At 41.6% G+C, this 18,163-nt stretch overlaps 2 protein-coding genes across 2 annotated transcripts; both read left to right on the top strand.

Moving 5' to 3' along the window:
• The first annotated feature begins 65 nt into the window (after positions 1-65).
• Positions 66-2,768, top strand: LOC117148381 (elongation factor G, mitochondrial). The gene is made up of 4 exons (XM_033315742.1): positions 66-232; positions 326-2,000; positions 2,054-2,399; positions 2,463-2,768. Exons 1-4 carry the CDS (start codon positions 161-163, stop codon positions 2,605-2,607), a joined length of 2,238 nt encoding a protein of 745 aa, XP_033171633.1. The 5' UTR covers positions 66-160; the 3' UTR covers positions 2,608-2,768.
• A 1,265-nt stretch (positions 2,769-4,033) lies between these two features.
• Positions 4,034-18,014, top strand: LOC117139124. Its single transcript, XM_033301275.1, is given in 6 exon segments — positions 4,034-4,236; positions 13,631-13,761; positions 13,834-13,947; positions 14,704-14,868; positions 14,945-15,099; positions 15,174-18,014. Coding segments are annotated over 6 exon segments (2,901 nt in total). The 3' UTR covers positions 17,307-18,014.
• The last annotated feature ends 149 nt before the right edge of the window (positions 18,015-18,163 follow it).

Here is an 18,163-nt window from a genome sequence, read left to right as displayed (position 1 = left end):
TTCGATTCGAAGCTACGGTCTTACTAGATTACTTGTCCGATAGAAACCGATAGGCTTGCAGAGAAACCGCCTCCGCATATCGATAGCAGTCTTGTTTTGGTTTTCCACGAGCGCGTGTTTTCCGGTTAACTTCGTAGTTATTAATTAAAACCAGGTCAGGATGTCGCTAATTACCCGTTTGCTGACCGGGAACAACACCCTGCGCCTCCGGGCATTGGAATCACTGGGAAAGGTTGGTTGAAATATGAAAAATAGACGAAATTCCATCGGCTAGTTATGTAAGCGCTGTAAGATATGTAGTTTAATGGTACATATAACTTTTCAGGCCGGCTACAGTTCGCATGCGAAGTTCTCGGAGCACAAGCCCATCGAGAGGATCCGGAACATTGGAATCTCGGCGCATATTGATAGTGGAAAGACGACCTTGACGGAGAGGATTCTGTTCTACACCGGCAGAATTGCGGAGATGCACGAGGTGCGAGGAAAGGATAACGTAGGTGCCACTATGGACAGCATGGAGCTGGAGAGGCAGCGGGGCATCACCATCCAATCGGCAGCCACCTACACCCTGTGGAAGGACACCAATATCAATATTATCGATACACCCGGACATGTGGACTTCACCGTGGAGGTGGAGCGCGCACTCCGAGTTCTGGATGGTGCCGTTCTGGTTTTATGCGCCGTGGGCGGAGTACAGAGTCAGACCCTGACGGTTAACCGGCAGATGAAGCGCTACAATGTGCCATGCCTGGCCTTCATCAACAAATTGGATCGCTTGGGGTCGAATCCCTACAGAGTTCTATCCCAGATGAGGTCAAAAATGAACCACAACGCTGCTTTCATTCAGCTGCCTATTGGAGTGGAGAGCAATTGCAAGGGCATCGTGGATTTGGTGCGGGAAAAAGCCATATACTTTGAGGGCGAGCACGGAATGGACATTAGGCTGGACGAAATACCGCAGGATATGCGGGTGGAGAGCCTGGAGAGGAGGCAGGAGCTTATCGAACACTTGTCCAATGCAGACGAAACACTTGGAGAACTTTTCCTGGAAGAGAAGCCCTTCACAGAAGACGATATCAAGGCGGCCTTAAGGAGAACCTGCATCAATAGAACCTTCACACCTGTCTTGGTGGGCACAGCACTGAAGAACAAAGGTGTCCAGCCATTGCTAGATGCAGTACTTGACTACCTGCCCAATCCCGGAGAGGTGGAGAACCTGGGCTTCATCGAGAAGGAAGGACAAGACCCAGAAAAAGTAGTTTTAAATCCCGCACGCGACGGCAAGGATCCTTTTGTCGGCTTGGCTTTCAAACTGGAAGCTGGTCGCTTTGGCCAACTAACCTACCTCAGATGCTACCAAGGTGTCCTACGGAAGGGTGACAACATCTTCAATGCCCGCACCAACAAGAAAGTGAGAATTGCTCGCTTGGTTCGACTGCACTCAAATCAAATGGAGGATGTAAACGAGGTTTATGCCGGTGATATATTCGCACTGTTCGGAGTTGATTGCGCCTCTGGAGACACGTTCACAACCAATCCAAAGAACAATCTGTCTATGGAATCCATTTTTGTACCCGAGCCCGTGGTCTCAATGGCCATTAAGCCAAATAATACCAAGGATAGGGATAATTTCTCGAAGGCTATTGCTAGATTCACCAAAGAGGATCCCACATTCCACTTCTTTTTCGACAACGATGTAAAGGAGACTATTGTCTCGGGAATGGGTGAACTGCATTTGGAGATCTATGCCCAGAGAATGGAGAGGGAATACGGTTGCCCAGTGACGCTGGGAAAGCCAAAAGTAGCATTTAGGGAAACCCTGGTCGGACCGTGTGAGTTTGATTACCTGCACAAGAAACAATCGGGAGGATCTGGTCAATATGCCAGGATTATTGGAGTCATGGAACCACTGCCGCCAAACCAAAACACCCTGCTGGAATTCGTGGACGAAACAGTGGGCACCAATGTACCAAAACAATTTGTTCCTGGAGTCGAAAAGGGTAACTAAAATGGAATTCTTCAATGTTCCGCTTTTAATATTTTATTTGCTTAGGTTACAGGGAGATGGCTGAAAAGGGAATGCTCTCCGGGCACAAGTTGTCCGGCATTCGATTCCGCTTGCAAGATGGTGGTCACCACATCGTGGACTCCAGCGAGCTCGCCTTCATGTTGGCTGCCCATGGTGCCATCAAAGAGGTCTTCCAGAACGGCAGCTGGCAAATCCTAGAGCCCATTATGCTGGTCGAGGTCACGGCACCCGAGGAATTCCAGGGTGCTGTAATGGGTCACTTGAGCAAACGGCATGGCATCATCACCGGAACTGAGGGAACCGAGGGTTGGTTCACTGTCTACGCGGAGGTCCCGCTGAACGACATGTTTGGCTATGCGGGAGAGCTGAGGTAAGCTTAGAACGCATTGGAAACTTTGATGGGTATCCAAATTTATCTCGTCTTTATTTACAGATCGAGTACCCAGGGCAAGGGTGAATTCACAATGGAGTACTCCAGATACTCACCTTGTCTCCCAGATGTCCAGGATCAGATCGTGCGCCAATACCAGGAGTCGCAAGGATTGGCCCAACCCGACAAGAAGAAAAAGAAGAACTAGGTTGTAACTTAATCTATTTTTAACTACCATCTCTATCAAATCGAAATGTTATTGTGTCACCCCTATATTTGCTTAGTTAAATTTTATTTCATACAACAATTTTCAGTTTTCACTGTGATAAATGCGAAGTGTACAGTTATTTGTATAATAAAACAAGATTAAAGAAAAATTTAATTTATCATAGCTGGCATCAGTTGAACTTTTCGTTGAAAATTAAATATATATATAAATAATAATAACAAATAACTTACTAGTATATGAAACGCTTTTGTGGGAGGCACATTTACATACTATGTTGTACCTTTATAACACTAGGTACGGAAATAGGTACCGATTGCTGCTCCGAGGTACCTTACCGTTAAACCGGTCGAAAACTGGTATAACACAAATATTATCGAATAATAATGTGACCATATTGGTAATCTTCTCGATGCGCTTGGGAATGTGAGTTTTGGTATTTCGCTGACTGGTAACACTAGCCACGAAACTTGTGTACGTTTGTTTGTGTTGTTGTTTTTGCTTGCGTGCGGTTGATCCGCGGACAGTTTTTCCGCAAACTCGCAGAGGAAATGCAAACTGTGGCGAGGTGAAAGGAAAACTGACCACCGAAAGTGCGAAGAACGAAAATTGAAACAACAGCAAGCGACAGCAATTAGCGAGTGAATAAGTACGATTTTCCGGAACAATAATAATAGCAACAGCAACAACAACAACAACGGCTGCAGCCACAACAAAAATTTAACTCAATTAACGGAAAAGGCAAACGGGGGAAAATGCAATTGAAATGCCGAGAGCATTTATGAAGTGTGCTGATGTGTTTGCGTGGAAATGGAGCGATTTGTGATTGCAGCGCTTTGCTCGCCTAGTGTTTTCCGCTGCCAGAAAAGTGTGCGCAGGAAAATCGGTGACGATTCGTGAAAAAAGGGGCATAGAAAATTCGGTGAAAATTCAATACAAAAACGCGGAAAACGAAAACACAGGAAAAATTAAAAGAGCTACAAAGAGGGAGAGAGTGCGAGAGCAAGAGGGAAATAGAAAATAAATATCTTCGCTGCCTGCGTGTGGGTGTGCGTCAGTGTGTGTGTGTGTGTGCAAAAGTAGAAGATCAAAGCGAAACGACGAAAAACAACCACAGCAACAACAACACACAGCTGACTTCCTCTCTTTCCTTCCTGCATTACACTGTTCAACAAACAATAGTTATAACCGCAAACGATGCGAAATCCAGCAACTACAACAACGACTACTTCCAATCGCCGGCTTTTAAACTAGTCAAAAAATCAAATCAAATAAAATCAATAACACAAACTACACACATATCCATCCGCTGAACGACAAAACCTAAAACAAAATATAAATTCCAAGCAACAAAGTAAACGAATAAACAAAATAGATCCAAATTCCCAGTAAACAGAGATAGCTCACAATGGATTGGATCATCAACGACGAGATGGGCCTGACGGTCGGTCACGTGGTGGGCTGGGCCGCCGCCTCCGCGATGGTGATTGGGGGCGTTATCCCCTACGTGCCCCAATACATCGAGATCAAGAAGACGCAGGACGCGGAGGGATTTTCCCTGTACGTGTGCCTGGCGCTGCTGGTGGCCAACTCGCTGAGAATACTCTTCTGGTAAGACTTCACTAGATACTAGAAACTAGATAGATAATAGGTACAGAGGGGACTAAAATATTACTAGCATCCATACGAAACTCATTAAATTCATTCCCAAATGGTCCATAATGTAAACGAAAGTGCTTAAATGTAAAAGCTCAAAATTTTGCAAATAATTATGTTTTATATCCAAAATATGCCATTTTTGAGCAATAAATCCATCATGAAAGGCAAAACGAACTTTTATTGCACGCGCTCATTTTTCTTTTTTGACTGTACAGCACTCGAAAATAACACAAATCACTTTTGAACGCTGCGTATTCAAATGAAAATAAACACCTGCAAATTCTGTCGTTTTTTCTTCTTTTTATTTGGGTTGAGAATACAATAGAAATACATCAATATTCTTTAAAAAATCTCTAGGTAATGATTGTTATGGCACTTCTTTATCTTAGAAATCTACCTTATGACTGATCACGCTATTGTATCTATATACATTCCAAAATCGGTTTTGGTCTCCAAGGTCTCTCGAAGATCTCTCTATAGTCGATGTAGTTTCGAATCCTCTGGCACCCCTGGGATGAATACTTCAGGTACCTGAACCTCTCTAAGTAAACCCCTGTCCACTTTTATCTCGCCCACAGTGGGATGACTAAACCCACTCGGCAAATACCTGGTATCTCGGCTTATCGGGGGGCAATTCAAACCGCTTATCACGCGAAATTCTCTCGTGGTCCGTCGCGACAATTTACGGTTGGGAGCACTTGAGACCAGAACCCCTTCCGATCTGTTAGCTATGTCATGATTTCTGGTCGATTTTCGCCCACCATAGACGATAGACGACTTCCACAATTTGTCCAAGGACCAGCGAACTGGTTTTATCTTTATTGTACTCCCTGGTAATCGATAATCGCTATTTTCGCTGGGGTTTATGACAATTAATGGAAGATTTATCAGCTTTCATGCTGATTTGGTAAAATATTTTTGGGTAAACTAATGTTTTGTGGTATGTTTGATAAGATTGTTACACTCAACTTCATACAATCGCAACTAGTTTATAAGAAGTCAAAACAACTATTTCGTAATATTTGAAACTCAGCTGTTTTTTGGGAATATTTAGGTGACTTAAAAATGTTGACAGTCTGAATTGAACTTTCGATTCTAGAATGGATTCATCCAGCTTCCCTTGAAGTTGATTCATCGTTTTGCAGAGCGAAACATATAAATCAAAATTAATAAAATAAATTTTTAATTCAATTTGAATGAGTGTGCAAAGCAGCTTTCAAAATGTGACAATGCCATTGAAACCAGTTGAAAGTGACACAGAGCCAGCAAACAAAAAGACATAATTGAATTTGCGCTATTGTTTATTCAGAACGTACTTCGATATTTAGTTTAAAATATATATTTGTCATTTTGAATGAACAGAATAAACGGATTTTTAGGACAGCAGCTTGGCCCGGCCTTTAACAACAGGGTCAACAACTTTTGTCCAGCTGGTTTCTTTGTAGCTTTTTAGGTTGTTTAGCCCGTTTAAAGCTGCTGCTGTTGTGGGTTTTCGAGACCCATCGGCTTCCTACTAATAATTTATTAACAAGCCAAGTGAAACGTGAACGCAAAAAAAGAATAGGAGCAACTGGTGGCCCTCATCGACGCCGTCAATTTGTCTGGCCTGGGTGGCAATCAATAAATGAATTATTTAGCTGGAAACTGTTGCCGGCGAGCAAAGTTGAATCAGCTGTGCAACGAGGCTTTGGGTCGAATAATCCCAATACAATATGTATACTTTATATATAGATGTTTACGATTCCTTGTGGCCAGACATTTTTTCCAGACACGCGATCGGTTTCATTGGGTTTTATGAATAAAGTCAGTCAGTCTGGAGGCTAAGTAATAGTGCAATAGGAATGTTTTGGGGCTACAACAATGATAGGAAGTAGCTTTTAATTTATGCACGACTTTTTGTTTTCCGTACGCCGTAATTATTATTATTCCGACTGAATAAACCGCCGCAAAAAAAATTTAGTTGAGTGCAACTAGCAATTTGTGGACAACAAAATGCACGAAACACTCCAACTATTAAAAGTTATTTCGTGAATTTACCATAAATTGCAGGCAATTACAATTAATTAGTTCACGTGATTGAAATATATTTCACATATGTGACTTCCAGAGAAAAAAGCACTCTCAACAAAGGGAAGCAGATTATGATGGAAACAAGGCGAATGAGTTTATTGTAAAAATTGACAACGTAGCTCCCTTTGTTGTTGATCGTAAATATGCATATTAAACAAGGAATTAATCATAAAACTCACACAAGAGTAAATATAATAATTGAAAACATTTTCTGCGCTTTTTGCATGAGCTTATTGCTTGAAATCATCGCTGATTAATTATTGTAAAATCGAGATTAGAATTGTGGTTTAGATAATGCGAATAGAGCTTACACTTGAGATAAGATATTTGGAATTTTTTCAGCTTTTGATTTAGGAAGTAAAGTTGTTTTTTATCTTATCTGTAAAACTTGTCATCTATAGGTGCAGTTCATTACATTATACCACTACTTTATATACTAAATATAATTTTTTTGTAACAAATCGTTGGCTATATTTTATAGTTAGTAGTTATTCATTCAACTTTCAGTCAATAAAATATTTTGCGATGTGGGCGTTTTTCCAGTTTAATAGTGAATCAGACTGCGTATATAGAATATATATGCATACATATTCAACTAACTAAAGTTTGCTTTATGGCAAAAGTCAACAAAGCGGAGTTAGATTTCGTAAAAAGGTTTTCTCGCGCAAAAAAAAACGCTACCATTATGACTCAATAAGTTGGTCAGGTCAGTGGGGCGTGACTACACAAGTCTGCAATATAATTTACACTTTCATTCCAGGCATATAACAATAGATGTAAATATAGTATGCGAACGGTTAGCTCGGCGCATGAACAGTCATTTCTATATTTGTAATTTTCGTGTATCTGCTTAAATATTTACACAATTTGTCAGCCCGCCTGAAAACGCGAGCTGTTCACACTTAACAAGCTATCAAATTCAGCTGCAATTAAAAATTCTATAGTATGTACATCCGAAAATCCAAATATTCACATTTAAAATTCAATCTCAAATGTGAGGCAACGTTCGACAGGCATTTGCATAGTATATAGTATAGGCAAACATCTAAATATTCATATTTGAAATTGACTATTAAAATGCAGCTATAAGCTAACTTAAAATGTTGCAAAACTTGGCAGGCGAAATGACTTTAAAAAAATTTGCCAGCTATTTATATTATACAACTCACAGCTCAATCTGGCGAAAAAATGAAGGGTTAAACCTGAGAACTTTGGAGTTCATTGAACCTATTTCAGCAATTTTACGAGCAACATGTAAGGGGGTCTTTAAAACTTGAGCAATCAAGAAAATTTGCTGACTAATTGGGCTCTACTTTTTGATTGGGGATTAAATTAGAGTATATAAACAATTACTTGCTTGATTTTGATATTGTAAGAAAAGCTAGTTACTTCAAAACATCCGGTTTTGATAAGAAGAACTCTGAACACAGATCAATCTATTGGAAACATTCAGTTGGTGAAATGCACTATTCACACTGCATGTTTATGATATTTGTGTAAAGCACAGATTACTCTGTTCTAGATGGAAACATTCAGTTGGTGAAATGCACCATTCACACTGCATGTTTATGATATTTGTGTAAAGCACAGATTACTCTGTTCTAGATGGAAGCATTCATTTGGTAAAATGCACCGTTCACACTGCATGTTTATGATATTTGCGTAAAGCAAGCTAACTTACTTGAGGTTCCTCAAAGAGCTCCTTCTTATCACTATTGTACAAAGGAAAATGTGTGTACGAAGATAAGCCCAGTCTGGACATCAGGCGATAATTGTGTCTACTCCAACCAATTAATTTGTTTACGTAAACACTTATCGAAATAAGGCGCTTCCCGATACGTAAGCTAATGATATGCCTGCAAGATAATGCCATATAATAGATATTATTGTGTTTATCTACGAATGTCACACGATTGTGCCGAATTATTTGGTATTTTATAATTAGCTTAATAACAAAAGTTCGATGGAACTGAAATGAAGACATTTTAAATCTAATCTAGCAATTTTCATAATTTATTAAGCACTCCCAACTTTCATTCACCTTTATTTATACAAGCTTTGGCCCACTTTCCTCGTTTATTTATTATTAATGCATACGACTCACTGAATGGAAAAAAAAAGCGAAGGAAAATTTTTTTTCCAAAGGCAAACAACTTTATTGGACATTTCTCAGCGGAAGGTCAAGGTTTGTGGGTGGCAATTGGGTGTTTTTTTTTTTTTGCGGTAAAGTCCTTCAAACCAATTAATTTTTTCGGGGAAAAATTTGCTGACCAGGAAACCTTGCGTATGGTCAATAAATGTTTACGGCTGTTGGTCTGTGTCGCTGTTTTTTTGTTTTTTGTTTCGCATCCCATGCAAATTGGATTTTAAATTTCTAAACCGGTCCGTCGACGTTGTAGTTAATAATGATGTTGTTCGAGGGGTTCTGGTTATTTATCAGCGATAAAAAACCAATACCATTTTTGCAAACGAAGCACTTGTTTTGCCTGGGTGGTTCACAAAACTAAGCTGTGGTTATAGCATCTGTGAAAGATTTATAATTTCGATGTTGAAGTTGCCACGGCACGAGTTACTTTATCAAGTTTTTTAGAAGGCACTTGAAATTCAAGTTGAATTTGCTGTGCACTTGATGAGTTAGCTATGATGTTTATGCAATCATTTGCTGAAGGGGTTTATATATTTTTCATTATATATTTTCTGTTTTTCCAACATTTTTGTCTTGTTTTTAGTACAAAAACTAACGTTTGCCTTGGATTTAGCGTGCTGCAAATCCGTTAATTGCCTCGCTTAAGCACTCAAGTTTAAATAGTTACCAAGCAGAGATAATTTAAGTGTTAGGGTCTTTTGTTTTGCACAACTATTCGTAGACCAGCAGTTCTAATTGTGAGCTCATCAAGGCACCCAAAACGAGCTACCTAATTGTGTCAATTATCAGTTTCTGCGGCCTCTCCCATTCGAATGGATGAACCCAGGGGTTATCTGGCACATTACATAGTTTTGAGAGCTCATTTTCCGTGTAGAGGCACCATCTTCAGCCGATTGGCATTATCTCAATCGCATTTGTTCCGTTTGGAGCACGAAAGTATTGCTTTTAATGCTGATAACCAGGGTGCGGTTACAGCCAAAGGTCAACGAGCGCAGTCTTATCTGCCCACAGTGCCACGCGAAATTAATTGTATTTGTGTTTCAAGATTTTTAACGTAATTAAAAAGAGAGCTGCGCCGAAAGCGCTACACGTCACATTCCGTGCCGTGGACAATCCCTTGAATCCTACGTCACTGCTGCTGAAAGGACGCACTCCACTCCAACGTTAATCTTTGTTCTTGGTTGTGTTTTAAGGCCTAATTGAATTTTAATGCCAAGCCAAAGTCAGGTTGTTACTTTACAGCAAATCTTGGCTCTGGCAAGACTCGAAATTCAACGGCATTGATGGAAAATTCAGATGGCAAAGGCAACTAATCCAAATCGATGGTTTGTTTACGGCTTTGGAATGAACAATCACAATCATGGATGGGGCTTCTTTGCATGCGAGAAATGTGCGACGTTGGCTGACGCAAATGTTTGCACGAAGCCAACGGCCAGAGATTTCAATTTCTCAATTAGAATAGATTTTTGGGCAGAAGCAGAGATAATCTGCGTGGGCAAGCTAAGGGAATATTCAATTTCATTAAATTGCTTTAATGTTTAATGGGCCTGAAAGCTACGTTTGGTGGCTATTGAGCTCAGTGAAGATTTGAAAGAATTATGAAAGAATTGTAAGTTAACTTTTCAAAAATACACACCAAGGTCTTTCACAACTTTGTATCGATTATTTGACAATGTGCTCAGTTAAAAAAAAAACCTTATAAAAAGTTTGAAACAGCATTATCACGCTTGGTTTGTGTTTAAAAAGCAGCAAACGACATTGACACATTTTGAGAAGCCTTTAAGGCGCATGACTTTTAAAGTTTTGATAGGCCAAGTGACTTATGCAGCAGCAGAAATAAAATTGGGGTAGTCCCCAAGACGAAATGATATGAAAATCGGAATGTAACTTAGTCAGTTCTTTACTTTCTAACTGCAGGGAAATACATTTGCTGGTATTCATGCATATCTGCCAACGAGTTGGCTACAAATTTAATGCCCATATGCAAATCGGCTTCCTTTTATTTCTCCTTTTTCAATTGCGGCATTGTCTTTGTCCTTTTTTCCTTCTTTTGTCCTAGGACTTTCTTTTGCCATCTGTGTTCCAGACTCCATTTCCAATTCCGCCAGCGCGCCTACGAATTTTCCGGGTGGGCGTGTAAATTGAAGTGTTTTCCCAAACAAAAGTCACACACATCTGGGTGACAAGAATCTTTTGTTTGTGCTTCGGTTTGGGGTTTTATGGGCTTAGTGCCATGTGGGTGGGCTCAGCTCGCATTAATTTTCATTGAGCAAATCAAGTGATGTAATAAAATATTTATTTTTCCATTTACTTTGTTATTTTGGGAGTACATATAAGCTATTGTTGATCTTATAGGAGTTTTTGTTTTATTCTACAATCTAAGAGTTTTTTCTCGATAAGTAAATAATTCGTACTGTTTTGTTCTTTGAATTCAACGTTTAAATTTCGGTTTCCAACACTTAACTCACATGCTGTTCAGTTCATTGGCAATCGCTATTCATCTGCTCTCTAGTTCATCGTCACTGCATCCTTTATCCTTCCGACAAGGTCATTCCGAGCAGCTTAGCTCGGCACACCACCAGTAAATCCATCTAGGCTGTAGATCGACCCAGTTATGGCCATTCATCATCATCAGCGGCTGGCAATCCTTTCTATACATTCATTTGCTCAATGGTTTGGTGGAAAAATTGTGCTTTGGCTGTAGGTTCTCATTTCCCAGTGCTCATTATCAGGCGGCAGCTTGTGTGTTTACACAAATCTCGAAGCAGGCAATATAGTAACGTGGCCAACACTCTTGTTCAGTGGTTCCGAAATAGCCGGAATGCATGGCCTTAAGTGCTTTCGGTTCCGTTAGTTAGGAGCCCTTCAGCGGTGAGACAATGATGAGGACTTCGGCCCACGACGAGTGTAGCCTACTTACAGGCGTCCACACCAGTTAGGCCAAATGAAATTTGTGTTAAGCGCACTGTGCCAGCCTTGGCTTACACAAAACGGCTTACAGCCATGGTCGAAATTATAGGACATTAGCTGGGAAAGATTTCTAGAGAAATAACTCAACTTTTAGTCGCATTGAATAGATATATGGTAAATTATCCTTCTACTGACATATTATAATCCTTTTTGGCAAGATTGAGGTTATAGTTAGTTATAGCCTAGTGGCAACAACTGTAATTCAGGCAGACAAAACACACCCACACTTGAGTAAACATCGCGCCGAAGGCAACGCGGAATTTTAATTATGGCTAGAACAGACACTAAAGGTTGCTTGCTGCTCAACAAAGCCACACACACGTGTCCATATACATATAGAAACTTGCAAATTGCTTGGCTCCATGTTGGTGACTTAATTTCCCAGCCCCGCCGACAAATTCTATCAATAAAACTTTCATCAAGCCTAAGTGACATTTTCGGGACTCGCCTATTTAGTCAAATTGTTGCGGCTATTCGAGCAAATTGCCAGCGAAAGTGAGCCTGAAAATGCAGGTGAATGGAGTGGGTGGTGTTGGAAAATTGTTTACATTGCAGGCTCAGGCACGCCGCCAAATGCGGCATGCTACATATATATGTACATCCATATGTATTCATGCACGTATACGATTTTATCGATTTTTTACGACATTTTTTACACGTTGAAGCGTGCAAATGCCATGCCCGTGGGTGGAAGGAGGAGGTGCCGGTGTGCTTTTCTGCTTTTGCCAATTTAAAAGGCAAAGCCAACCAATTGGACTAGTGACGAAGTAACAGCCATGTTTGGGGTGTTAGTACCCTAGTCCAAATTGGAGTATTTGCACGGAAAATATTAGCATTTCAGAAAATTTCAGTTGTTATACAAACTCGAAGAGCGTGCTCTTTATTCCTATGATTTTCTGGTTTGTCGGGAAAGAACTTAGGATAGAATATACTTATCATTAGTAACTGTAACTAGAGTAAACGTAGCTTGCCAACTAAAAATTCAAATCAATTCATATACTTTTTCATGTGTTTCTGAACTAGTAAATTTCTTGAAATGCTCCAGTTCATTCAGAATGTAAAATGTATTTTGTGGTGATTCAGTTGAAGCCGTGGAATTGGCGTTGGCGTGGCCCAACTGGTAATTGAATTTCGATGCCCCGCCAGAGCGACTTGCCCATGGATGTGGGCGTAAATAGCCACCGTGGCACAATTTCCGCGCTTTCCGCATTTTACTATCTGGTAATCGGAAGAAACGCGGAAATGTATGCTATCTGCTGTTGTGATTGCGACCGACAGCTGTGGCTTAAGTAAAACAGTTGGGTCCACTAATCTACGCCAGCAAAATGCAGACAAATTTTTTTAATAACATTTGGGAATGACTTTCGTTTGGACATCAGGACTTTCATCACAACAAATCCCCAGCAAATCTGAGGACTTGCCTTTGGTTTGCTCGGCATTTGTTTGGGGCCGTGCCAAATGCCCAACACGTTTCACCCATTGTTTGTTGTTTGTGCTCGGGGACCCTTTTTCACCCACTTGGCATCTGTCAGATTTATGACAGTGCCGCTTGACACAGTGCTGGGATTTTTCCAAGCCCACCTACTACGTTAGGGAAATATGTGCACATTAAGCTCTATAAGGACTGCAGCCCTATAATCGATTTGATTCGGGCGTAAATTATGCTCTTGGGCGCACATCAATCACTTGTTGTCCCTGTTCGGGCGCCACCCAAGCACCTGTCAATTAGCTGTAATCAACACTACATTGTGCAGCATACACTTGTCAACTTTGGGGCGATAAATAATATTTATACTTAATTATTTATGTTCCTGGGGAATGTCTTTCTGTCAGCGTATGACCATTGCTTATAAATAGATACTATGTTGAGATAATGTTCTGTATTTGTCTTCAATTTGCCTCCAATCATCAATCATTAATAAAATTAATGCTGTAACCGAAAAACTATTTAAATAAATGCCACTCCAAATGCACTTTCAATTAGTGTTGTAAAGTTTACAAAGCTTGAAATAAATTCCTTGAAGGACATTCTAATTATAAGTGCCTCGAAATGAAATACAGCCAAGGACATAGCCGCATCTCGATAGGGCAGTCAATTAAAATGTCATTTTGAGTTGACCTTTCCGATTGACCTTTACCCAATTTCCCTCTGACTTGCAGGTTCTCCAGCCGCTATGAGCTTCCACTGCTGGTGCAGAGTGTCGTGATGAACGTGACCATGTTCCTGATGATCCATCTGTGCGTGAAGGTGAAGCGGGTTAACGCCAATAACCGCGAGCACGCCCTGCGAGGTAAGTCCCATCAGGCGTTTAAAACCTGTCACCCCGAGGATAAACATGTCAACTTGCGCTCCCTCCTTCCAGGCGATGAACTGCATTTGCCCAAAGTGATGACGGACACGGATACGGGCGCCTCTATATCCACAGAAGCGGGCGGAAGTGTCCTGAAGCGAGTTCGCTCCCGGCACTATCTCAATGGTGAGTCAGCTGATTCCGGGGTGTATTAAGGGTTCCGAACTTAACAAGTCGACATGTCTGCGTTTATTGATTGACAAAGAAAGGAGAGTCTGCATACTAACATTGATTTGCGCATCAAGATTTTAGCATAACAACTTTTCACTCAATTGACTGCCGTTTCCTGTGTCAGTTTGCTGAACAGATTGAAATAAAATCAAATGGGAAGTTTGGGTATTGTAACTCCATTAGCAAAGTACCTTCTGCTGTTGATATCATACCATATCTTTATGGCTATTCGCATTTATTTCTTCTCCTTCGTTACTTCTTATCAGTGAAACTAGACAAACATGAAACTGGGTTAGGAGGCACGGTTGGTTCCAGGCGGCAAATTGATCAACGAACCAGGGAGCACAGAACCAATATACACCCACACCGACATGAGCTAATTATATTGGCACGCCTTGGGCTTCTTTGTACATGGCTCGTCGTAAATTGTGCAGCGCCTAAAAGCTGGCAGAGATAATGGAAATTGATTCCCAACTGGCTTCCCATCTGCAGTTCGCCTGGTATAGCCTTGCTTCTGGCTGTGAACGATTTATAGAGTAGTAAACTGTTGGGGCGGGGTCATGACCTTTTGCTTTCCTACTGTAGCTAAGTAAAAGTACATGCAATGCATGTAGATGAAGGTTACCTACTTCACTTCCTGGGTAAACTGATTCATTAGTTGTTACTAATAATATTCAATCATTCTTTTATTCCTGTTTTTTTGCTCTTCAGACCTGGACTTCAAATACTTTTGGAACTGGACAGACTTCCAATCGTATCTGGACTTCATGCTAGTCGTGTGGGCCGTAGGTGCTGCCATAACATATCTAATGTTGTCCGTACTCTGGTTTATGGAATCCATGGGTTTTGTGGCCGTCTTCACAGAAGCCATGTTGGGTGAGTTCGAGCTATTCAATATAACGTTGCTCTATATATATCTATCTTGAAATGTATTTATTTCCTTTGCTTGTAGGGGCGCCACAATTTCTGCGCAACTTTAAGAATAAATCAACATATGGAATGAGCATACACATGGTGATCATGTGGACGCTCGGTGATATGTTTAAGACTGGTTACTTTATTGTTAGGAAAGCCCCATCGCAATTCTGGATCTGTGGCACGCTGCAGGCAAGTATTTTCTACATTTGCAGATATATATGCTCTCAGAATACTAACGATGTACTATATTTGTGGAATTTCAGGTCAGCTTGGACATAGCGATCCTGTCACAGGTGTGGTTCTACCGTAAGAATTCCAAGCCGCGCGACCTGCGCCGCGGCGATTAGCAGTTTGCCCCCGAAGAACAGCCACAGCACATCCATCACCACGACTTACATACATCCCATTCCGAGGAGCATCAGCTATCGCTGCCCGTCACAGTAAGCAGCAGTGGAGACGATCATCTGCTGACGGCTCGAGCGGATGACGAGCACTTTAAGGTGCTGGACTTTGGTCAGTGCCACGATAATCGTGCGTTTCAATATCACAATAATAACAAGATGTTGCCCAGACCAGGAGGCAGTGGCAAGAGTAAGGATGATAGCAGCATGGCAGCTGCCTTGGAGGTCGTCATTGTCCATTCCCCGGCATCCAAAGAGCAGAGACTGATTGGCGCTCAAGAGGAGAGTGGCTGCTGCCGCAGGAAGAGAAATAATGCCACCCAAACTAAATTAGAGGGTGGCAGATGCTGCTGTGTGATCACCACCCACCATCACCACTGCCACTGCAATCACCATAGGCATCATCACCACCATCATCATTGTCACTACAGGAGCACAAAGAGACGAGCTCTGCTGCATCAGAAAAGGAGTCACCACCATCAGAAGCATCTGCCAATTAAGCAGGCGAATCACAAACAAATGCTTCCATCTAACAACAACAACAAGTCTTCCTTGGACTCTAGTGATGAGGCAATGCATCATCAGGCCATTGCCATAGAAATCGATGCAGCAACGATGAGCGAGGACGGAGAGGAAAACAACAGCAGCACGGCCACCTCGAATTTTCCGTATAAGGTGGCCAGTGAGGGTGTAAAACCCATTATAATGGCTCCTCTTCGAGAACAACATCGTCACAGGAGAGGCTCGTTGAATTCCAATACCACAATTGAAACCGATGAACTGTCTCGCGATGAAGATGACGACGACGTGCGGATGGGTTCCCACCACTTACCAGAAGATGAGACCCATCTAACTCAGCCAGCAGTTACGAATAGTTCCAGCAGCTCCACAAAGAGGGGAAATCCTGCCTCCGCTCCAGCGCGAAATGAGTGTGTTCGGATCAAGAGAAAAAGGTTTATAGCTGAGGCTGGACAGGATTACTGCAGCAGTTGCTCAAGTTCCTGCTCCTGCAGCAGCCTGGATGAGGATCTAGAGGCACATCATGAAATGACGGTGGCTGCGGAGTGTCACCAATGCATTCCCGGTTCTCGGAGAGCAAGTCTCTGCTCTTGCCAGAATTCCAGCTGCTGTTGTGGCTCGTGTTCCCAGGAAGATGAGGAGGAGGAGGAAGCGGATGATGAGGACGACGACACCACGGGACAAAGGGAAAGTTTTTGTACAGCTGCAGATCATACCATAACTCCCTCGCAAGAGGGTGAGGATATGCATAGCAGTACACTGACACCCCTTAGCACCCACAGGTCTTCGTTTATGGACCAGGATCATGGCGATCACACCATGAGGAGTGATATCGGCGGAGGCAACATAACCGATGCGGATGCCTCTTCATTGAGCCAATCAGCGGAGTACTTCTCGCTGTCGTCCGCCGCTGGAGGCGGTACTTCTTTTCCCACCAAAGAAGAAGATAAAATGGATAAGCTGGAGATCAAGGAGACGAAGGATTTCAGAGAGAAGGAAGTGGAGCAACCGTCCTGCAAGCACTGGAATCGCAATCCCCATGGCAAGCATAAACGCGGATCTTCACCAGTGGACAACTCCTTATGACGAAGTGTCTCGCTGGTCGCTTGGCCAGCAATCGACGTGAATGCCTTGCTGCAGCAGACCATAAGGAAATCAGCCGTGCTGCAGGAGACGCCAGTACGCAGGAAAACCACTGCCAAAAGGGGTTCGGGAACCACGGGAAGTAATGACTCCTCCACGGCCACATTAACAGCCAGTGTTGTGACTGTAGCCAAATTTCCAGGAACTGGACTAGTCAGCACTGTCACCAGTTTGAATGGATGTGGAACCACCTATAGCTACACCACCACCACGGCTGCACCTTTGAATCTTGCAGCTTCCAGCAAGAAGAACACCAAGTACTCGCCGGTACCAAACTCCGAGGCCTACCAGTGCGATCCACTGCAGCAGAGCTCGACGGAGATCATCTTATAACTCATGCAAACATACCTCTGCACCTTACACTCTTATACAGTGCGAAACCGTATAAAAGTCAAGGTTAAACTTCATTAGTAAAATGGGATAATACATAATACATAACACCAAAACTCGTGGAAATCTAAGGAGTGGTATAACGAAAACCAAAATTCATAAAGCTGTTCAATTTGTTGTTATTCGGGGGTAACAAAAACAAAGATGAGGATGTAGAAAAGGCAGACCTAGTTTATACACACTAGAACATAAAACCAATGTACATTACTTTTTATGTGAGATGCAGCTACAAGAATTAGCTTACAATGTAAACTAGTTTTAAACATTTAGTTTCGGACAATGTGAATTTAAAGAAAAGGGTTTCAGCTGGGGAAGGGACCAAGCCAGAGTTGACACAGCCTTCAAGTTTTCCAGAATCCACGCAGAGACATATCCACATTGTGCAAATTTCTCGCCAAGAAAACTTCCCTCAGCTCGGGCCTTGAACCTTGTTTAGATTTAACTTTATAAATCGTCATTGTTTTTCGTACGTCGTTAGTCAAATTAATTTTGTAGTCCTGTAAGTTCAATTTGTATTAATATCAACAAAATCAAACTTTAATCTCGATATTATTCTTTAAAGAATTTTTTAATTGTATAATTTCCTAGCAGAATTTATTAGCTAAGATCTATAAAAATTATACGAAAATAAACGAAACCCAAGCAAATTTATGATTTCCTTTTGTTTTGATTTTCCTAATTTACATTTTATTTTCTTTCAAATGGCACACGTCCTAATCCTTAGCTATATTATTCTAGATATAACGTATAAAAACTACTAAGCAACCAAACATCTTCCTTGCAATTTTGAGATTCCGTTG

This window comes from Drosophila mauritiana, chromosome 2L (assembly GCF_004382145.1).
Source record: "Drosophila mauritiana strain mau12 chromosome 2L, ASM438214v1, whole genome shotgun sequence".
Lineage (NCBI taxonomy): Eukaryota > Metazoa > Arthropoda > Insecta > Diptera > Drosophilidae > Drosophila > Drosophila mauritiana.
This window is presented reverse-complemented; position numbering and strand designations above follow the sequence as displayed.